Genomic DNA, 22,904 nt, shown 5'->3' on the forward strand with positions numbered 1-22,904 from the left:
AGTAATTTTGTGGAGGGGAGGTCAAGGTGGAGGGAAGGCGTGACACTTCTTGATAACTCATCTGAGGCCCAGTTTGTGTCTTTGAGACTGCTGCCTTCTTTCTTCCCCTCAGCATGTTCTCATTTTTTAACCAAAAAGGCCAGGTCCTTTTTCCGTTTCTCCTTTTGCTTGAGCTGAAGCAGAGCAACAGTTGGGCTGCAGCTCAGCTGCACCATGGGCAAACTGCAGCAAAGAAGACAGAAAAGCTCAGGGGAACAGCTTATACAGCAAGAGCAGTAAGGGCATGCTGTAGTTGTACAGCCACGTAGAAGCTCAGAATATCCTTAATTTCTGGAGCAAGGGGCCCTGCACCTTATTTGGGTGCTAAGAGAAACACTGTTGTTCTATAACAAATATGCTCTGAGATGCCCATAAATTTTTATGCTGTTTCCTGTTATTGACTTCAGCCATTGCACCTCCCACCTCTCTCTCAGAGGTCAGATAGAAAAATTATTATCTCTGCTGGTGCTTCCTGTGTAGGGTTTACCCCTTGCCATCTCACTGCAGCTTCCTTCACTGACTACCATCCACCAACAGTAATTAAGAGGAGAATTTAAGTCAGCTATTTTCATACATGTGTTGAAATACATGGGAAACATGGGAGGAAAAACTCAAAGCCAAACATGTTAATATGGATAGAAAACTGTGAAAAAGGTTTCCTATCTGTCATAGATGCAAATGCCATGGCATATATTGACACTAGAGTTTGTCAAGCTCTAGAAACTACTTCTTCTTTCATAATTAATAATAGCTAATGATTCAAAGCATAGTCTCATGCCACTACTGGTTTAGTGGTGTCGTAGCGCTGGGCTTAGACACTGTGTTGATCCTGTGCTAGCAGCTGTGCAAACACAAAACAGGATGGCAGTGGTCACCTGAAAGGATGTTAGCTGTGGTTTAGGGCTCCTTGAAGTTACCCATCATCTTCTGGTTTCAGTAAGAGCTGCATTCTTCCTCTTTGTTTTTAACCCCTAATGCACTGGCACATAGGCAGGAATGATGCATCCACAACTATTCCTGAGATACACTGACATGTCAGCAAGTCTCTGAGCAAGAGGCATAATACCAGACAAGTTAATTCTCTCTGGAGTATTCAGAATTGCTAAGTGGGCAAGTTTCCTTCTACATTGGTGCCAGTTACTGCTGTTCTGACGAGGAGACACAGTGTGCCAAGACTATCCAGCCACAAACTGGAACTGTGGGCCTCCTCAGGTAGCTGCCTTAGTCCAGCCATTGAATAGTAACTAGATCTCTGAGGTGTCCTGCCATGGCACTACATGGTTCAGCACTCAGTGGCAGTGCTGAAATCACTGAAAGCTGATGAGACTCGAAACAAACTCTTGGCCTTTTAATACTGACCCATTCCACAGGGAAATGGAGCTTTCTAGGTTCGGTGACATGTCTCAGAAGGTACTTTGAGCACTGTGCTTGGGGAATTTATGCCATTGGTTTGGTGGGATGGTACGTTTCCTGTCAGCACACTGAGGCACAATCTGAGTAGGGGGTAGGGGCTTGTGGTGGTGCATGCAAGGCCCCTGCTGGTGGTGCCTTCCATTGGTAATTTCTTTCAGGACATTTTGTTGCTGTCCCATCTTCATAATTTTAACACTCTTGCCATGTGTACCCTCTTGGGTCTCCTGCACAAGTAATATTCTGCTGAACATCATGGTTGCTCAGGAAGGACTTTAAATGTTGGGTGCCTTCTACTTTTTTTGCTTCTTTGCTGCTTGCATCCTCACTTGAATCTATGATGTGGTTGGAAGACATGTTCTTGTCTCTGTGTGATCCCTTCCTCCTGTCTTGGCCATAACCTGGTAGCTCGTGAGGACCATGACTGTCAGTGCTTTGTGAGCAGGCTAGAGAGACTGCTCAGCATTGGCAATGCCTCTGGCTTGCACAAACACATGCAGGCCTGGCTTTACTTAGACACTGCAGATATCTACGAGCAGCAGGGCCCCTTCCAGTGTTTTTATCCAGAGCCTGGGATGTGTTTGCACTGACACCTGTGGTGCACTTATGGTGGCTTGTCTCACCTTAGCTTGCTGCTTCAAGGGCATCCTACAAGACCTCCACACAACTCCTGACTGTGAGGCAGGGAGCAAGGTAAGTGTGAAGTGCAGAGGCAGTGATCTTGATCACTCAATGAGCTGCTTGGGATCCTCAGGAAAGCAGTACTTGCTGTCGTGTTGGAGTTTGTCACGTCTGATGGGAGATGGGATCTTACACTTTATTTCATTCCAGTGGCTTTACCAAGCCATTGATGTGTTCTTATGGTGACCAAAGGTGTTACTAGATAAGAAGTAGAACTCCAGGTGGGAGAGTTCTGAACTAATATGTTCAGTTCCAGCTACAGAGCAGTTGGTTTATGATGGAGACTGAGGAGATTCAGTGAACTTGTACCTTCTTATTAAGTCTCCAGGTATCTATGCTTCAGAAGTCAGTGAGCTGAGTCAGCAGAGAAGTTACACATGATTTAAAAACAACATCTTTTTGTTTTAAAGTAGTTTTGGAGTTCACCTATTTTTTTTAGAGTAAATAGCATAAAACAGACTTTCTTGGTATTTGTGATTGTGGTATAATGAACTACTGTCTTGTCCTCTCATTTCCATCCTGTTTGAAATTCACATTTTTCTAGTCTTTTATTTTATTGTTACAATTTCCAAATAGCTTCCCTTGCCCTTCTCTTCCACTGTATTTTCAGAGTTGAACATAACCATATACAATTTTTGAGGTGACAATGTTGACAGCACACAACATAGTGTAGTGTTTGTGTAATAAACACTGTAGTGTTTATGTAATAAAACCTTCCATTGCAAGGTTGGTTTTTTTGGTGCATAGGGGTTTTTATCCCAGCTCTACTTAAGAAATCATTGTGGATAGTTGAAGTACGTGTGTACAAATTGTTCTGTCTTGGGCTGCCTGATTGGCTTTATTTCTTACATTGTGTGATATTTGGGAGAGAGGCAGGACTGATAAACCTGCCCTTTTTTTTTTTTTTAACAAACTAAATCCTCTTCAGATTTGTGGGGGAAAATACACAGAACACATACAGTATAGTAAATAAGTAGACTATCTTCTTTGACAACCAGTCTTCTTTCTGGAGTGCTTGTGGCTGAAAGGATGGTATGAGTCCATGGGGGTTTCCATGTGTTAATCTAATGATTTAGTCATGTGAATCAGCTGAGTGAACTGTAGCTGAAGTGTGGTATAGATGTCAGGTGTTAGCAAGTGTACTTCCTGACAGCATTGGTGAGCTCATGCAGATATACAAACCAATGTTAATGGGCAAAAAAAAGCTTTTTGTTTCCTACTTGTGACCTGAAACTGAGCTAACACGTAAAAATTTATCAGACCTTAATGTTTAGGGAAAGTGTACTGATGCTGAAACTTTGGGTCAGCAAAGACTGGATCATGTGCCTGGTTGCCTACACTGACCAAGGAGATACAGTGTTGTGGTGGTTGTGGGGAGAGGGCTGTGTGGAAGGCACCAAGATTCCTGACAGGCTCTAAATGGATACAGGGATGGAAAAGGCTTCCATCTCCCAGCTGCCAGTTTTGGTTCTGCAGAGATGAGGAAGGACTGAAAATTACTTTCACGTTTCTGGTGATGGATGAGAAGTGAAGCTGTGAACTCAGCCCTTTTCTTGATAGTGTGTCACCTTGTCAGCCTCCTGGCTTCTGCCATGAAAGGAGACTAACAGGGTCTCTTACCAAAAACTGCCAGCCCAGAGGAACAAGGGGAGTGAGAGTTGAGGTACTGTTTCAGTGCTGGGATTTCTTTGAGGCTGCAGTTCTGCCTGTGTGGAGTGCTGCTACAGCCCAAGGTGTGCCTGGGTCTGGCTTGTAGACAAAAGCTCTAACTCCAAAGCTGCTCAGCAGGCACCTCTCATCGACACTGCTCTTTGCATTGTTTTCTGGACAGAAAGAGAGTTAAATTGTAAGTGCCTGTAATTCTTACACTTGGAATCTTCAGCACACTTTGTGCCTGTGCAGGGCCCTGTGTTAATACCAAGATCTTTTGCTCTCCCTTGGAAAACTGGCTGTCTCACTTGATTTGCTTCCCCCTTTATAATTTTGCCTGGCTTTTCCGTGCTCTTAGGGCACACATTGTTCAGATGATACTTGCTTGTGCTCAGCCAGGGCATTTGAGTGGATTTTGTTATTGCATGCTGTATTAGCTCCTGAAACTTTGTGGTAACGCGTGGAAGTGCTCAGAGAGAGCCGCCAACTTCATTAATGTGAGTTCTGCTGGGAGTGAGTGTGACTGAAGCAGAACTTCATGGAACTGAAGCAGCTCTCAGCTCCTCCTCATGAAGCAGTTTATGGGGTCGGAGCCAGAAGGTCATGGTTATTCACCCGTTGTTACTTCCTGAGCATTATTGCTATTTGTCCCTGAACAGGAGCTAGAGAGGGCATAGCTGCATGCTGCAAAGCAGATAGCTGGTTCCTGGGGTCTGCAAGGGGAGTATTGATGTTAAATTAGATCCTGTCTCACCCCTGGGAAACAGTGAGCACACCTGAATGTTAGCATCATTGGAAAGGCATATGGGTGGCATCTGTGAAATGTGTTGGTGGGTTTCAGATAAGCTCCTGGTGTGGATTTATGCTCTGTCACCCTTGGATCCTGTAGAGATCAGAGGTGTGCTTGGCTCAGAGAGGCTGACCTTGCCCTTAGTCAAATGTGAGTTTTGTTCAGATGTTTTGTACTGCCACAGCTCTCCTTTCTGTGGTTTGGACTATGCTCAGACCTTGGGAAAGAGAAGAACTATATTTCCTAAAATACAGGGTATTTTGGAGGATCTAACCCCCATCTGGATGCTTGATGCAAGTTATCACCAGGTCCCCTTGGATCCCTTTGGAAAAGGACCTGGTGCTTTTAGAATGGGGGTTCTTCAAGGTGTCTTCAGCTGGGGCCTCATAAGATGGGGGCATCTCAAATCTCTTGGTAGTGCTGAAATCTTGGTTCTTCTCAAGTCTTGATTCTTCTCTTAATGCCATACCTGTGGTCATGGGATGGGTGACTAAGTTCTGGTGGTTCTTATCCAGCTCTTACCCAGTTCTTATCCACTGCTGTGCTCCCAAGGGTGAGGTTCTTAGAAGGATCCTTTCTGCATACCACAGATCTGCCAGCTCTTAACTGGCTTTACTGGGAGCGGGGTGGCAGCCGACCCATATAAAGATAATTATACTCAAAGAGAACATACAGGCACCTGGTTTTGCACAGTATATGAAATGTAGTGTTGCTTGTTCTGATGTCTGAGCCTTACCAATACAGTCTGTGTGGGTCTTGAACAATCCACTAAAAGCTAATTGAGGAGGAAGAGGTTTTGCACAGGTTTTAAGTAAACTGAGGATGTGCAGTCCAGCTTGAGAAAACTGGTTGCACAAAATCAAGGGGCCTTTGGAGACTAAAATAGCACAAATCCTTTTGTTGCAAAGTGTCAAGTAAGCAGGCATGTGGCAAGGCCAGCATTCACCTGTGTCACCTGTGCTGCAGGGGTGGATCAGTACTTAAATCCCAGGGGTGACCATGCAGCTCCAGCTGAGGCAGCCCAGGTCAGGGGGAGTTGACTCAGCTCTGTTAAACCTGCTCCATGGCAGGGAAACAGGCTTGTGGTGGCAGCAGTTGTACCAGCACCCCAGGCTGAGCATGGACATGGAGTTATTACCTAGAAAGAAGCAGATTCCACTGCACGTGGCCATTTTCTTTGCTCTTGGCACAGCTCCCCACCCGTGCCGAGGGTTGTGCCTGGCCTGTGCTGGACCTGCCCTTGGCCAAGCTGGGAACAGAAGTCCAGAAGTGCCAGTGCTTAGAGCTGTAAAATTGATAGCTGGTGTGTGCTAGTGCAAGTGTTTGTGCAGACACAGCCTTAAAGGCTTGTGTTGTTAAATATATGTACGTGTCTCTCTCTCTGCTTTTTATTTTACTAGTGCTTTTTTGTGTCTCTCTTATTAAATGCAGGTGTCCCATATAACAAGAAGGGAGATAAATTCACTTTAATGGCTACAATTATACTTAACTATGCTGAGTCAATCTGGCAGAAAGAACAGCGTGTTCAGACTGGCAATTTTAAATGTCCTATTAGGCAGTAAGGAAAGTGATGCCTTCCTGAGGAGAGTGGATAGAGCACAGATTAAAATAAGGAATAATGAATCTTGAAGGCATGGTTTAATTTGGATTAAACCATGGATTTGGTGAGATGTCACACCTTGAGGCCCTTGCCCTGCCTGCAGTCCTTCTGCCCCCAGGGCTATTGACCAGTCCCAGCCCAGATGAGGCTGTGTCAGTGCCATTTGTGAAAGGTTGTTTTGATGTCAAGGCTGTTGTGTATCCAAAGCACTGGGGCCACTGGGTGAGTGGGGTGCTCAACTATGAGTCTACACCTGCTTGGGGTGGGGTGAGGTTTCCTAGGACTTTGGTAGTTTGGGAATTTTTTTTGACCATACTGCAATCTTCTAGTGCTGTATCACTAGTAGGTCTGACAAATTACAGTAGGATTTCTAATGGGGGAAGGGGACGTGTCTTACCAGGTACACTTACTGCCTTTTTGGGGGGTGTGGTCCTTTGGTAGCAGAGTTGTCCTGAAGCCTGGAAGCAGGTGGGACTTTCCAGTGGGCAGCTGCAGGGCATGTAGCTAGGATAGGTACTGCCCTTCCTGCCTGGTTAATTAGTGATCTGAGCAGCCATTCTGTTTGCACTGATGTGGGACGAGAAAGTGATTGGGGTGGGGATTTGGGTAAAACATTAGGGTGAATTGCCTAATTTCATATGCAATTCCTAAGAGTATGTTGCATGAGCCCTTTGAGACATTTGCTCACTGAAGCAAACACAAGCACCTTTAAGTTTTCCACAGTGGTTGTCCCAACCCTGGAGTAAGCCAGACTCTTTATTAACATGCTTTAGACTTCGCACTCATGTAGAGAATTAAAAGGCAGTAAAGTACCTAACCATGAGTTGGGTCTTATACAAATAAAATTGGGATATATTTTTTGTTTGTTGGCTGGTTTGGAGTTTTTTGTTGTCGTTTGGATTTTTTCTTTTAATTGTCATAAACTCTTCACCCAGGAACTGAATTGTAGGGGCAGTTGATCCTACCAAACCTTGAGCCATGCAACAACATGCCCACCCAAAATGGTAGCAGTAGGAACCCATCAATTGCTGGGAGCCAAAATGCCTCAGCTTTCCTGCAGTTTTTTGCAGGTGGAGTTTCCACTAGGGAGTATTTTAGGGCTCTCAGCACAGCTTTTTAAATCGTTGCTCTAAACATACAGCAGCAAAAGAAAGATATGAAGGTGCAATTTCTGCTGGCACCTGCTCCTTGGGAACAACATGGAACAGCTAAATGGGTGCACTAACCACCACAGCATACTGTAACCACACTTTTCCCTCTAGCAAATGGCAAAGAGTTCAGAATCTTGCTGCTCCAGGATTGTGTGTTCCACTTAGGAAGTCTTTATCAGGCCACTTGCTTTAGGATAGTCCTGTTGTGTCACTTTACATGGAGCCATTCTCCCTGGTAATCTGCGTCATGCAGCGCATAGTGAGCCTGACTCCTGCACAGAGCCAGCTGCCACATTTTGTCATCTCTGAGCAGCCCCAGCAGGCAGAGCCTACCCTCAGCCCTGGCCACTGGCTCAGCAGTAACACAGAGCAAGTGGCTGCCCTGAAACTCTTGTGGCTTCAGGATGCAGCCTCCCTTCTGGCTGCTGGAAGCTTTAACCTGCACTGAGGATGGACAGTTTTATCTGGAACACAGAGCCTGTGCCTCCAGAGGTGGAGAGTGTGCAGTAAGTGGGAAGAGACTTGTGGGGATCCTGACCAGCACAGGCAGGTGTTCACAGCAGTGTCTCATGCGGGGTAGGGGGAGGGAAAAGAAGTAATGAACAGACCCCAGCACTGATGTGTAACAGTTCAATGTTTCAAATGTTTCAATCATTTCAACTCCCGTGTGCTGAGACTGTCTGGGAATGATAATGATCCATTTTCTGTTTGAAATAGGTGCAGTACTTCTTCAAGATTCTGGACAACTAACAGGCTCCATCCTTACCCACTGCAACAGACACGCACACAGAACTGTGTGTTCATTCATTTATTTGTCCAATGTTTCAACCTGACTGAAATACAAGATCAACAAGAGCACTGTACTCCTGGCTATTATTACATGTTAGAACATAGAGTTTTGCACTTTAGACAACATTTAACATCATTCTATGGGGTACTGCATTGCTTTTATAAAGTTTAAAATAAAGATTTATTTTCAAACATGTGACTTTGGTTTATTTCATACATTACACTTTCTTGCAGAAAAAATAAAATTGTACAACTGCATAAATATAAAATTCTTCCACCATGAAAATGGCTAAAACATTCAATAAAGACATTAGCACCACAGTGTGCGATGCCTTCAGCAGGAAAAAAAAAAAGAGAAAAGAAAATATACAAAGCAGAGTTATGCCTATCACTGAGGAGAGTGATAGCCTGACCCAGTCTCTCACACAACATACTGGAGGATAAGGGAAGAGGTGGAGAGAGAGACAGCATTCACTACAAAGCACAGTACACAATCACCTATTCTCTTTGACTTCACTTAAGTTAGTTTCCCTGCCACCCCTCCAAATAAAATACCCTAACATCACAAAAAAGCCAGAAGCCTTATGGAGTGCTGTTAAATATCATCTCACAGGTGGGCCTTTCTTTGAAAAGGAACAAAATAATGAGGTTTCATGCCAGTTCTAGTCCCATTGAGTATTTACACCTTGGACAGCAAAAGTCTTTGCTCACAAGAAGTAGAAAACAGATACAATACATGGCTTGAAAAATGACCAGAGTATGCACCTATAGTACTGTACACTAAATAAAATACACAAGGCAGCAATACTTAGGGGCCAGAAACACTGCTTACTACAAGTCAGTTATGGAATCATAATTTACAGTAAAAATGGGCATGTCCCAAGGCTCAATTTTGTTTTCTTTTGTCATTTACAGTAGAATAAATATTTGTCGCTATTGCTACACTTTGTTTACATTCTAACCTAGTAAATGCAGAAAGCTAGTGTAAAGCATATAGATTACGTGTAGGTCCCATACGTATGACAGTTTGTTCAAGACTAGTAGGTTTTCTTTTTTGTTCTTTTTTTTTTTTTTAACCTTTTTAAATGGCTAGGAGAAGGAGGAGGGGGGAAGAAGAGAGTTGTGCTTACGATCAGCTGCTTTTTATGTCGAATTTAATATCAAAGCGTCCCTGGAAGCGGTCCTTGTCGCTGTAGACGATGTTCTGCCCGTAGGCCCTGCACTCCACGCGCACCTCCACGTCGTAGGTCAGGTTGGTGAACTGCACGGCCACCAGCGGCTGCAGGTAGCGCGGCTGCAGCAGCTTCCCGTAGTAGGGGTAGTACTGCAGCCCGAAGCCGGGATAGCCGCCCATCCCGAAGTACTCCACCGTGCCGATCTTGTCTGCATCTTCCTCTCGCTGCAGGGGGAAGAGGAGGCACAGGCAATGACAGACAACCACCCAAACTTCGGCAGCCCTCAGCTGTGTCAGCAGCTGATTGTCAGCAAGACTGTGACCTCCCGTTTGGTCAGTGCTGGTTCCCACTGTGACAAGAGCCACCAGTGGTCTACAGGACATGTCAGCGCACATCAGCCAGGAAAAGGGCTTTGCCTAATTTAAAGCCTCAGCCACTTACACAGTTAGAAACCACCAGGGCATCCTATGGTACAATTGCACAGGCCTTGGCTACAGAAACTTTGCTGTTTCTCAGCTGCTTTGCACATGCCTAGTATGAAATATCTTCCATGAAGGCCTTATTTTTTTGCTCCAGCACAGCACTTGGAAGCCAAATGGCTACTTTTGAAGATACCTTTAACTATCTTGCCCTGCTTTTACCCCAGTCTGTGGAGGTAGCACTAACTCATCCATCAGCAGGGCAGGGCTTTGAGAAACTACTGTTATCCCAAGTAAGAACCACTCCATTAGTCTATGGAATGGCTGGCAAGGAGATAACTACACTTGGACAAAGGCTTAGTCATCCCCTGCAGCTTCCCAACTCTGCTCTGTTACATTTCCAACTCACCTTGGCAACACAGTGGACAGGGATGAGATTTGGGTTGTATTTTGCCATAATCTCAGGAGGGAGGCTTTCATTGGCTGGAGCCTAGAAGAAATCCAGAACAAGGGGATATTACACGCTGGACACTCCTCTGCAGACTGGAGCACCTTTGCAGCAACAAAGATCAACAGTACTGAACACACACCGTTAACTGGAATCTCTAATAAGCACAGTTCTGAGGCAACAGCTCTCAGTGGTTCTTGGGACAGACAAGTAGTGTGGCATAACTGGAAGCAGGGGAACTTGACCCAAGCAGAACTGCTAGCTGTTCTTACAGCTTCACCTGCTGTGGATACAAGCAGGTCAGGCTGGGTTTAGTTCCATGGTGCCCCTGGGGAAAGTGTTTCATAGCAGTGTCTATAGCTAGCAGAGCTTGTTTTTGCAAGCTCAGGCAGTGGCAGGATTGCACTGGTGCAGGATTTGCCACCTGCCTGCCAGGTGCGTGTAATCAGGACTGGAAATGCACAGGAAAGAACAAAGTGTGGCAGTCTCACCCTGACACTGCTGAATTTCACCACCAACAAGGAAGGACAAAAGCTCTGGGTATATCAGAGAAAGGTGCGAGTGCCAACTCTCATAGTCCAACCACTGACCCAGCTGGTCTTTGGTCTTTTAAAGTGCAGCAGCATTGTTTGACAACACTGCAGTTTCAGATCTGCTCTACAAACATTTTTCCCAATGCAAGAACTATGGGGTCTCTGCTGGAGTGTGGAACCACAAATAAATTCTGCCTTGGATGCGTTGTTTCTAAATGAAATCTGCAAAGTCATTCCGTGACCAGACCCTGCTGTCTAATGCAGTCTTGGAGGTCTCCAGAGCTCCACTGCAAAAAAAGAGAGGAACACACCAAACCCTTCTCTTTCCCAGACATCAAACACACACATCTCATGTCACCCTACAGCCACCACAGTATATTCTGCTAAAATGTTTCCACCACAAATCAGATAAACCAAAAGTTTGTCCATTTTTGTAGCACAGGACAAGCTCTCTTTGAAGGAAAACATTCTTCAGGACTCGTTAGACAGCACCAATTCCTATCCTCAAGTGCCGTGACAGATGGGAGTGAAGGTGGCCTAGAACGCCATTTGCACTGTTCTCCATCCAAAAGACAGAGTGGCAGGTTTTGCACACCACCTTATTCAACAGCACATGTTTTGCCACTGAATTCTTAAAAGAAATTTTTAGCATTTTAATGCACTGGGGAAAAAAAAAACCAGAAGGAAAAGCCATGAATACCCAGATTAACACCCTTCAGCATTACTGCAGACTTCCCTTCGGGTGAAGGGCAAAGCCAAGCCTCTGGAAAACTACAATAAATTAACTAAAGACCTCCTCACCTTTCTTGCAGCTGTGCCTAACTTTCAAATGTAGTTTACTCTTTCGAGCCTGTGTTTCATTCTAGTATTTAATATTAGCATTTCATAAATTAATTAAGCAGTTATGGCAAGGCAGACAAGACTGCACTGCCTGAGGAAAAGAATTGAGTGGGTCAGGGCATGATGAAATATACTAATGTTACTAGACAGTGTTGGGTCTGGGATGGAGCCTTGGAAGCATACAGGAATTTAAATTGGAATTTATCATTTGAAGAAAATGCCCCTTTATGGCAACTCCAATAGCAGACTCAGAAATTACCAGATAAATAACCAGGAGGTTGCACTGTGAGGTTCAGTGCTACTTGTTACCAACTTGCAGTGCACACCTTTCACTGCTTTCCAAGTAAAAGAATTTTTGAAGCAAATTAGTCAAATGTATCACAGTTTATCCTCTGCAGCAAGAGTATCTCTTTCCAGAGACCAAAAAACAGGCACAGCAAATATGCAGCCAACCCTTCCTCCTGATCGGTAGCATCTGCTAAGAAGGGAAGAAAGATACTTGCCTGAGGTTTGAAGCCAATGATTCTGTTGAGCTTGACAAGGATGCATGGTTTGCCATCCTTGTAGCCATAGGTGGGATCATTTAGTCCAGAACAGTTGTCCAGCCATTCACGTTTGAATTTGCAGACTTTCTTCTGGCCCTGGGCATCATTATATGGTCCTCTCTCTTTGTATTCAGTGGGTGTGTCTGTCACAGCAGGGGAAGGAAAACAACCACATGCATTGGCATCTTGTGTGTGTCCCTTACACTTCCCTGGGCAGGTGGGATTTCCCTCACCAGGGCAGTTGAGGCGCTCCACAGACTGACACCCAGCCACCCCCCAACACAGGGCTGCTCCCAGACCAGCAAGTTTTATGGAGCTTTGTTTTATAACAGATTTCTTCCAGAATCATCTGGCTCAGAGACCATTTTTTTCTCGGCAGCTTTTACAAGTGGGTTTCCCTCAGATTTGATACAGGTGTATTATGAGGTGAGAGTCTCATTCACATGATTACAAATAACCTATTAAGGGTAAACACCTCCCAGATGTCTGACTGCATGGCACAAAGAGGACCAACACTAGCTTTAGCAAAGTCAGCAGTAAAACCCCTGTGGCTCTCAGAGAGAACAAGGTCAGTGCCATCTTCAGAGTCAGATGAAGAGTGAGTTCTCCAAGCGAAACGTGGGGGTTCCCAACCCTCCAGTAAGCTGCTAAGTATGGCCCAGTGGGGTCTGCCCAAATTAAATTAATGAGCAGTCAGTTAACACACATGCTGCTGGAACAGCTCAAAACCAAGACCACCACTGCTCAACCTCAGCTTCTGGTAGACCTGACAGAGCCATCATTCAGTCCTCAGCTGTAGGAAACAATCAAGACTTACCTCCACAGTCCTGAAACACAATGTTCTCAGTTTGTTGCTCATCACTATAGTCCCTTAAGAAATTATCCAGGTTCCTCACATAGGGTTCATAACTTCTGGGATCAGAGGCAGTAAAGGAAATTTCTGTCTTTTGAACCTGGGGAACTTGAGTCAGTCCTAAGAAAAGCAAAATCAGGGAGAAAACATTAAGTACACCTCAAAGCTGTACAGCCTCCAGGTGATACCAAGAACTTAACTCCTAATAATAATCTCTGTTTTTCAGACTTAAGAACTTTGACAAAGCAGCTTAAGCTCACTGAAGGAGAGGTTCTCCTCTTTCCAGCAACAGTCTTAAATCACAGTGTTTGCTTCAGGTAAAAAGACAAAAATCACAAAATGGAGAAGTGAGGCTACAAAGTCTAGCCTTCCTTCAAAAAAAAAAACACCAACCACAGGTCCACTGTTCTCTTCTGCCCCCTCCTCGAGGACAGAAGGACACAGAACATAAGTATCCCTAACAGGCTGCCTTCAGTGTCTGCAAACTCTGTGTTTAGGATACGGCACAGCTCTACACTCGTGAGCTCCTGCAACAAAGACAAGAGGTTTCCCAAGTCTGGTCACGCTCTGCCAGCTGGAATCCATGTGGCCTTTGTGTGTCTCCCCTGTGGATGCAGGGCAGGAGACATTTTCTCCCTTAGTAAATTCAGCTGCCTGAGCACTGCCTCCTCTCTTTTCACTGCCTAATTGGGTATTTCTGACTGTAAGACAGCTCAGAAGATGATTTTATCAGCAGTTCCTCACCAAGAAGGTGAGTAGGAAATGCCACCAAATAGAAGAATTGTTTAAAAGACTCTCCAGATTCTGGAATGTGCAAACCAGCTCAGATTTAAACTATAATAATGATGCATGGAGAAGAGACTACAAATAAGAAATGCCTACAGATAATGAAAAGCACAGTCTTCCTTTGCTCTTCGTTGTGGAACTTGGAAATAGTTGCTCCTATGCAATGTTTAGGTCACATTTTAATTGAAAGTATTACTGCATGGCTAACACTTTAATTCAAGTAAGAGGAACCAAGTTCATACTGCTTTTGTGGCAGCAACTGTAATTATTAAGAGCCTGACTTCAGTTCAGTTTGTCCTCTTCATTTTAGCAAGATAAAGAAAATGAGCAAGGGAGCAGCGTTTGCTTTGACACCTTTCAGAACAGGCCTGTTGCCAATAAGCTCCTCTGGTGCAAAACTCAGGCAGCTTAGGCAGCTGGCCTCAACCCACAAGAGCTTGTGACTCCAGCAATTTTTCCAAAGCCACTTGAGTGCTTCTGCTCAGTCCCTCCACAGACCAACTGACCACTCCCCCCACCCCCCTGCCACTACCCACTAACTTGGAATTTGTAACCTAGGACAAAGATTACCTTTGTTCCCCTAAACACAGCTCCTGGTCACCAAAGAGAAGTCCAGCAAGGAGCTCCGGTGTTTCAAGTTTAATTCCTGAAGCAGCTTTTAACTGCTCAAAATTCCCTCTGCTACAAACAGACCAGGATGAGTTTACAAGTTTAGCAGCAATTCTCTATTCCTCTAGCAGAATGACATCCTACCCTCCAAAGTCAGTGGCTTTCAGCCCTTTTTTGAGCAATTACTCATCTTCTTGCTTCACAAACAGTTTATATATAGAAAAAATATGCCAGTTGCCATTTTAGTAAGGGACTTCAAACCCATCCTGCCAAGCCCTTCTCACGTTACCACTCAGCTGGGAAGAACAGACTCAGTCACCTGAAGTGGCTGTCTGGAATTGCAGCAGAGGCAGGCCAGGCCTTAGGTCCTCTCCTGGGTCTATCTTTTCCAGAGTTCAAGTTACAGGTGTATACATCCATATTCAAATACATATTCAAGTGTGTAAATACAAAAAAAGAAAAAAAAAAAATCAAGGAAACATGGCCAGGCTTGTTAAGTTCCAGTCAGGCAAGGGACGTCAGTTTTGCTCAGGATCTCCCCATCTGTTTCTTGTCTTGGCCAAGGTAACACATAGGGCACCCACACAGGCCTGGCAAAGGTGATGTGAAGGTCAGCAATATTCCTGCTCTCTCTTTAAGAGACCCTGGCCACTGATAGATGAAGTCCAAAGCCAACCCTCTGCCCATCAGACAAGTGACTTGGCTGGAGAACAGACTGCCATCCCAAAGCATCCCTGTCTTGTACATCTCCACACAACTGCCGTGAAGCCCAGGCAGTACATCCAGCAGCTGTTCCAGCAGCCAGCACAAAGGAACCACTGTTCCTGCCAGGTAGCCCGTGGCCCAAGTTTTCTGCCTGACTGGCAGCATTTCCAGGTGGATGGATGAACCAGACTAGACCAGACTTTGGCACACGAGTGGTTGCTTTGTTTAGGATAGGAGCAAAGTGGAGATCAATCTTCCCACTTACAAAGTAAGAAAGACAATCTTTATGAATATTAAAGACTTGTAATGAAAAATACCTTTATCCTAATTAAAAAACTGTGTTACCTCCATTCTCACATGCCTGCAACTGACTGGATGCAAAGCCCTAAGCCCTGTATCATTTCCTTCTGTACATCCCATAGCCAAACCAAAAGCTGCAGTGGCATTGGCAGAGCAGCACTATCACTGAAACCTTAAGCAATCTTGTGTGGAAAACCAAGCATGTTTGTACAATGGCAGAAGGTAACCTCTGCAGAACACTAACATTTCTGGAATATTCTCTCACCCCCACCTGGCAACTTAAGCAAGCAGGACGAGAAAAAGCGCTTAAAACTTGAGCCCTTGCAGTACTCCCTGGCATGTATTGCTACACCCAAGGAAGCATGTGGCTGGCATAAATGAAGCTTTTAGGGGCTGCATGTACAGGAGGAAGCCATTCATGAGCAAGTCCTTTTCCCAATGGGGGAAAAGAAACAAACCCACAGGTGCTTTCAGAGCCAGAAGTCTAACAACCCTCTCCCTATCCTCTGACTATAATCTGTATGACACAGCTCTGCATCTCAAGCTATTACAACAGAGATGCACCATGGTGTCACATGTTATGCTGTTCTTTCCACACGAAAGAATGAAGTATCTCAATGCTAAAATAATGACAAATTAGAAAATTGCCACAACTGGCACTTCAGAGTGCCTTGTTAGGAAATGAGACTCTCATCTTCACTTGGCTGACACTGTCCACGTAAATGATGAGCAACGCCTTGAGTTGGTAATGGACACCACCTTTTGTTGGCTGTGACTATACAAGGACATCAAACACCAAAAGAAACCCATGCAAAGTCATTTGGGTTCTTTTCTTCAGCTACAGTTCCACTTCCAAAATGCCACTGCAGATTAAAATTCTATTTATTCAAGTTCATTTAAAAGCAGTTTTCCACATAGATTTTATCATTCTAAGCTGCAATAGCAAGACTTCAGGAGAAGTATCCTGAGGGTAAAGAGGAAGAAACTATAAGTGGGAAGTCAGGCTTATTATTAGGAACAGTTGTATAAGGCCGTAGTAACCACTCTTGCTCCATCACACCGTGCTCATTTCCAAGTACCATGTAATCTTTGTTCCAAATGGGTATAAAAACTCCAGAGGTGACACAGACAACAAATTGAGTGATCACTACACCCTCCCCCAGCTCACTATGTGAGTATAGATTTTAAAAGGCACCATATCAAACCATGTCCTTCCAAGCTTACAGTCAACCTCACCCCCAAAGTGCAAAAAACAGGTGTGAGTTTTCTGCAAATGTAGCAAAACCTGCTTGGCTGCAACATCCTGGAGACTGAGATTTTCCCAAGCACAGGTGCTGCTGAGATGAGAGAAGCAAAGAGCTGCAACCTCCCCGGAGGCAGCACACTCTCCTTTGAAGTCTCCCTGCCACCTTGCTGCTGCTGTCCAAGCTAAATCAGCCAAGTGGGGAACACACCAAAGCAGCCTTTCTATGATGCACTCACTGCCCAGCAGAGCAAAGCAGGAACACCTGAAATCCCCTGGCTGGAGCAGGGACTCTTCCTTCCAGCCACCACTTCCAAAGCTCTGCCTCAGGCTGCCGTGAGCTCTGTCCCCTCAGCCCGCCTGTGAGGGAATGCTGTTCCACGGGATGCACACCACAAGATGGCAGGATACACAGCCCAATTTTATCGGAGTGGGGAGGGGGAGAATGAAGCATTATTTTTTAGGGATGCTTCCCAAAAGGCAATATCCTCATCCTTCACTAGCCGCAGGGCAAGTCGTCTGTGTTCAAAGCAGAGTCGGAGCCTGCAGCACAAGTGAAACCGGGAGCTGGGGCTGTCACAATGGCAGGGCTGATGGGCAGGTGAACTGCACTGTCCCTTCCCCCACCACAAGACAAAAGAAAGAAAAAAATAGTGTAATGGAAAGGTACAATACTCAGCTTGCCCTGAAGCCCTGTATAACATTCCTGTTGTGTTCAATGCAGAAACCAATTACCATATTAATGACACTTGGCTACAAAAATAGCACTTTATGGCTTTCAATGTTATACCCATGTCAATAACTCAATACAACACCCTGTAGGTTCTGCTGCTGTTATGAAATCTGTTGTATTTCAGAACAAGAATGATATTATAGCAGCCTCTACAGCATTTTCTCTTGCAAATCCTGAAGGCAAGTTAGTTTTCCCTTTCTCAAACCATTCTGAGCTGACAACAACAGTGACTTGCCCAAGAAGGACAGAACACTGTAACAAGAATAAAATCAGCTTTTCTGGCTCCCTAGAAAATCCAGGGCTTTATCAAGCTGCCAGTACATTTACTTGGCTCACAAGTTTTCCCACAAGAACCAGGAATTAGATTTGCACAACATCCTACTATATATAGCTCATCATTTGCAGGTGTCTCAGACCACAGAAAGTTCAAGTTTGGTGCTCACCACACGTGTTCCTTGACAGAACAGCAGCTGTGCTTGCAGCACTGGAGAGAATCCTGCACAGCCAGAGAACACAGGGATTGCTGACCCCCCAAACAGCAGTGCAGCCACTCACTCCCTGTCAGTGTCTCTGAAAGCCTGCATTAAAGGGCAATTTTGGACTTGCAGTTTCGCGGCTGCTGTGCTACAGGACAAGAAATGTACTGGATACCAAGTGCCACCCTCCGCCATGCCCTACACCAGCTTGTCCACATCTGTAGGAAGTACTGTCAAGTGATGCTCTGCAAAGGATCATGCTCTATTTGCTAATTATTTCTTTGAAGTTTTATGCATATGTCATTGCAGCTTGGTTCAAACCCCTTGTTTACTGGCTCCCCACTGTCCCACACATTCAAGGAGGTGGATTTCGTTCCTCTTGATTTCAATACCCATTACAAAAGATTCCTGACAAACTAGTCATTGTTCCTCCATTTTGATTTCTGCAGTACACACTATAAGAGTGTCTTGAAATTAAATTCCTTTTCTTTGTCAAAAAAAAAAAAAAAAAAAAGCCCCAGAATAACTGGTGCACTATGCAATTAACATATTTATAAAAATCCTCTGCAGACTGAAGTCTTTCACAAAAATCTTACCAGAGTTGCTTTGAAATTGGAATCATAAACTGCTGTTTCATAGAAAGCAATCAGTTTACCTAGAACAGGTAATTATGTGACATCTGGCTGAACAGCAGGGCTATCTGGGTGAGACCTCAGATCCATGGGTGCCTTTGCTAATTATTTCATGAAGGGGAAAAACACATTACTGAGTAACAATTACCCCAGCATTAGCCATGCTGGCTTTTCAGATGCAGCCAATGGCTCTGGGCAGTATCACTGACAGTCTTTCCTGCAAATGTCAGGGCCCACTGCAGAGATTAAAAGAGCTGCTTTCAGTGCTTATGTCAGCATTTGCCCCGGCCATGGTGGTGGCACATGAAGAAGTATAACACACTAACACAGGAGTTCCAGCCTCTATTCTGTGTTTAAAGCATGTTGGTAGAAACTCAGTGATCTGGAAAAGATAACTTAGCTGAGCTGTAGCACCATTTGGTGACAGTGACATTCCCTGTGTTTAGGGCAGGGATTCACAGCACAGCACTACAGGCAGTGGGGCTGCAAGACAGCTCAGCATCAGGGCCAACTCGTGTAGCTACAAGCCATCAGTGTCACAATTGTCACTTAAATACCACTGTTATTAAAAGCTTCTGAACTGTTTCACAGAGCAACTGGAGCCGGATCGTTAGGATGCCCAGTGCCAGGCAGCCTCAAGGTCACTGGCAATGTGGGAAGGCAGCAGTGGCGCAGCTCCCCCTGCGCTCCAGCCGCCGGCTGCGGCGGGACTCGGATAGCGCAGCCCGGGCAGGCGGAGCGCGCACCTGCGGCAAGGGCCACGTGCTCCTGCTGCCCCAGCCAAGGCCAGCTGGTCACAGGCACTGCTCAGGCATCATTTTGAGCAGAGATTTCTATGTCTGTGAGGACAGGTCACACATCAGCAGCTACCAGACCCACCCAACCCTCCCTTCACCTCCCACGCCAATCAGCTGCAATTCCCACTAGTGAGTGCCACAGCATTTCTAGAGCACAGGGTACTGTGGTGTTGGATAAAACAATTCCATGAGCACTCCCAGAACTGGTATGGTACGCCGCTTCCACTGACAGAGCCAACATTTTATCTTTATCCCTTCACTTACCTATGTGAACAGAGTGGTTCTGAAGAAAGAAAAACCGAACTCAGCTTCCTCATATAGCCTGTTTCCAAAAGTGAAGCCTTTTAGCCTAACCCCATCACTTCAGCTTAGGGGAAGGGAAAACCAAAGCAGGTTTAAATTCCTCTCAGAGAGGAGATGGTTCTCCTGTGATGCAACCTTTAATTCTAGCAGGATTTTCTTCAAGCCCCAGTACTGTTAACACAGAAGGCTGAGAACATACCCACCCCCTACAAATATGTGTTGCAGCAACAACACGCTTATTTCATCCTCCTTCTTGAGGTGAGTAACCAACCCCGCCTTCCCAGAACGCTCGCATGAAGTCAAACACGGGCCTCCTATTTAGTTACCTGGAGGTGCCACTCGATCCTGGTATTTGGGCTCAAATTCACTGACAGTGAGCAACATCACTTGGATGGTCCCGATGAATATACCTGCCAGGCAACCGTAGAAGATGACATAGAAGAGGAGGATCTTAACTGCAAGAGAAAGCAAATAAAGAGGAATTAAATCAAGCCCTCATGGCAGTTATGTTTCAGGACAGTACTTCCAACCTTTGCCACTTGCAAGGAGGTGCCCAGCACACAAAATTCAGATGTTGCAAAGACATCTATTTAACATTGAGATTATGCCTTGATGCAGACAGGAAATGTAAGGCACTCCAGTTGTTTGGTGGTGGGGAAACATGAGCCCCTGAATGAATCTGTGAATCAGGGTTTGGGCTTATAAAACATAAAGACTAAACCATGTTCCCCCACACCTTCAAGGATCCCTTGGCTGACCCAGCACCACCACAGGCCCCTGCACTTGCCAGGGTCAGTGATCCAAGTGCCCCACAGCAAGCATGGGTGTGCTTGAAGGATACTCATTCCACATAGCTCTGGGCTCAAAGCTATTTCCAGGAGCAGTACCAGTAAGTGTTTCATTCACGTTTACAAGTCATTGTAAAGCCTGATCTGTCTAGTAGTTCAGGCCATCACATCGAAAAAAAAGACAATGGGTAAAGAGTTCAGGCCAAATTAACTTCAGTACTCCACCTCAAATGTAGGAAATTATGCTTAAGGTGTCAAAATTCTGCACATTTACCAGGCTTGTGTACCTACAAAGACACTCTTGCACTGCTCATACTAATTAGTGAATTATATAACAATGAAAGACTAAATGCAGTTTCAGTCTAAAAGGAGCGTCATCTAGAACCATCTTGAGGAGGGACTGGGAAGAACGGAGCTGCAGCCCAGCTCTGGGTATCGGTTACCAGTTTACAAGGATTATCTGAACAAATTAACTGCAGGGTAACATGCTGTACTACACACCACCAGGCCACCTACAAGGGTAGGCCAGTCCATGCCAAGCAACTGTATTGCTCATCAGGCTGCAGGGACAGGCAGAAGCCAAAGACAACTTGAGAGTGAGCCTACTTGATACCTCAGACTGTCCTCATCTAATCGCAAACAAAACAGATGTAGTTTATCTGAAGGACTTGAAGTGATGAGATACCAGAGAAGGGGAGTAAGTAGTGGGTGGAAATATTCCTCCTTACTCCCCAGCTCCATCAAAAAAAAACCCCAAACCTACATCATTAGAGAAGGCTCACAATGAAAGCTGGCATCTGGTTGTTCTAAGTCTATGAAAGACGGGCAAACAGGAGGGCCACCCAGAGAAACAGATGCTGAGGGACACTATCAGAAAGGCATTCCATCCTCTTGTCTTCCTCGAGTGCACCAGAGGTAGCCAGGGCTGGAGGGCAGAGCTGGGTGCAGTAACGTGGGGCTCCAGGAGTTAAAGCACTCTTTGGTATCCAGGCAGCGTAAAGCAAATGGCCGTGACGTCAGGGACGTGTGGAAATTTTTTCCAGAGCACGGTCATAGGAGGTGCTGTTGTAACAAACCAAACACTAATGCTGTTGTCTGCAGCCTAATGCCTTTGAGTTTTGTAACATCAAAAGGCAAACGCTGGGAGGTAGCTTATTTAATCAGGTTGCCAGCCAGGATGCTCTAAACGCCAAAGACACCTTAAAGGTCAAAACCACTCCAAGGTCTCAGAAAATACACAGTGGGTCTAGAAATTGAGCACCACGGGGTTGAAGGAAAAAGCTTCTTGCAACAGGTACGCTTAGAACAGAAGAATCTAATCGTCAGCCTGCAGATCAAGTCAGCAAATGGAAATCAGTCCTAGGCAGATAGGTACGGACACTCTGGGAAAGGACCTGGTTCGGCCTCCGCGTTTAAAGCGCTGCGCAGTTGCCTGGTGCCTCAGAAGCAGAAAATACCTCTCCATGCGCACCCACAACCCCATTCTGCTCACGTAAAGATACGGCAGAAGCCTGCTCTAGTCCACCTGCCAGAGCTGCCGGCTCTGGACGTGGCACCTCCGAGCCGATCCATTACAACAGGAGCTGAATTCAACATCACAAGGGCGGCAACACCGGCTGTGGTTGGCAGCAACTGGAAGGCTGCTATTAGCGTAAAGAAATTAAAAGCCTCTTTAAGCTAAACGCAATGAATACAGGACAAGCATTTATGAGGAATGCACATAGAGCCATTTCCTTCTTGCGGAGACATTAAAAGTCAATTGCTCTTTCTCAGCGGAGTAAAACTCGCTTAGTTTCATTTATCCAGAGAAAACAGAAAAAAGAAAAAGCCTCTGTAAGGTCTAAGGCAGGTGAGAGCTGGGAGGTCAGGGTCCCCCGACGGCGATGCTCCCGGGCCGGGCCAGCCATGGGGAAATAAAGGAGACCCAAGGACGAGGTGCCCTCGACAAGGTCGGCCCGACCCCGCCTCACCCCCGGACCCACCTGGAGCCGCACTCGGGGGGCAGCGCTCGCCGCCCCCGGGGGTCCCGGCGGACACCGAGGGGAGAGGGCAGGGGGACCCCGTCCCTGCCTCCCCCACCCCGGGGGACGCCCCGCTGCCAGCCCCCCCCGCCCCGGCCGCAGCCCCGCCGCAGCCGGCGGAGGCGGAGCGCCGGGGCCGTGCTGCAGCGCCCGCCGCAACGCCGCCCCCCGGCCCCGCACTCACACCAGCTGCCCCCGGTGCGGCCCAGCAGCTCCTTCTTCTCCGAGTTCCAGATGAATTTCTTCCAGTTGCCATCACCGTCCTTGGCCTTCCCGCGGGCCATAGCGAGCAGCGGGGTGGGCGAGCGGCGCGCAGAGACCTACAGCCCTCAGCAGGCGGAGCGGCCCCGGAAGGTGCGGATGGGTGCGCCCGCCCCGGCGGCGCCGGCCCAAAGGGGCAGAGCGGGGGAGGCGGCCGGGGGGACGCGGGAGCGGCAGGGGGAGCGCGGCGGAGGGCACGGGGCGCGGAGCAGCCGCGCTCCCCGCGCAGCGCCCCTTCATATACGCCGCGGGCTCCGCCCTGCCCGCGCCGCCGCCAATGCGGATCCGCCGAGCGCTCCGCGGGCGGGGCCCGGGGCGGGCGGGGCG

General features: G+C 46.4%; 2 protein-coding genes across 4 annotated transcripts in view; one reads left to right on the top strand and one right to left on the bottom strand.

Moving 5' to 3' along the window:
• The window catches only part of NME7 (NME/NM23 family member 7), an 89,992-nt gene extending 81,517 nt beyond the window's left edge, over window positions 1-8,475 (top strand). For all 3 annotated transcript variants that reach the window (XM_058045491.1, XM_058045490.1, XM_058045489.1), the window contains one exon: window positions 8,039-8,475. In XM_058045491.1, the coding sequence (XP_057901474.1) occupies window positions 8,039-8,071 (33 nt within the window). In that variant the 3' untranslated portion in view covers window positions 8,072-8,475. The remainder of the gene's footprint in view (window positions 1-8,038) is intronic.
• On the bottom strand, window positions 8,115-22,775 carry ATP1B1 (ATPase Na+/K+ transporting subunit beta 1). The gene is made up of 6 exons (XM_058045492.1): window positions 22,501-22,775; window positions 19,834-19,962; window positions 12,888-13,043; window positions 12,029-12,213; window positions 10,114-10,194; window positions 8,115-9,509 (listed from the first exon to the last, which is right to left on the bottom strand). The coding sequence occupies exons 1-6, from the start codon at window positions 22,598-22,600 to the stop codon at window positions 9,243-9,245; spliced, it is 918 nt and encodes a 305-aa protein (XP_057901475.1). The 5' UTR covers window positions 22,601-22,775; the 3' UTR covers window positions 8,115-9,242.
• Between the last annotated feature and the right edge of the window lie 129 nt (window positions 22,776-22,904).

The sequence above is a fragment of the Melospiza georgiana genome, chromosome 2 (genome assembly GCF_028018845.1).
Source record: "Melospiza georgiana isolate bMelGeo1 chromosome 2, bMelGeo1.pri, whole genome shotgun sequence".
Lineage (NCBI taxonomy): Eukaryota > Metazoa > Chordata > Aves > Passeriformes > Passerellidae > Melospiza > Melospiza georgiana.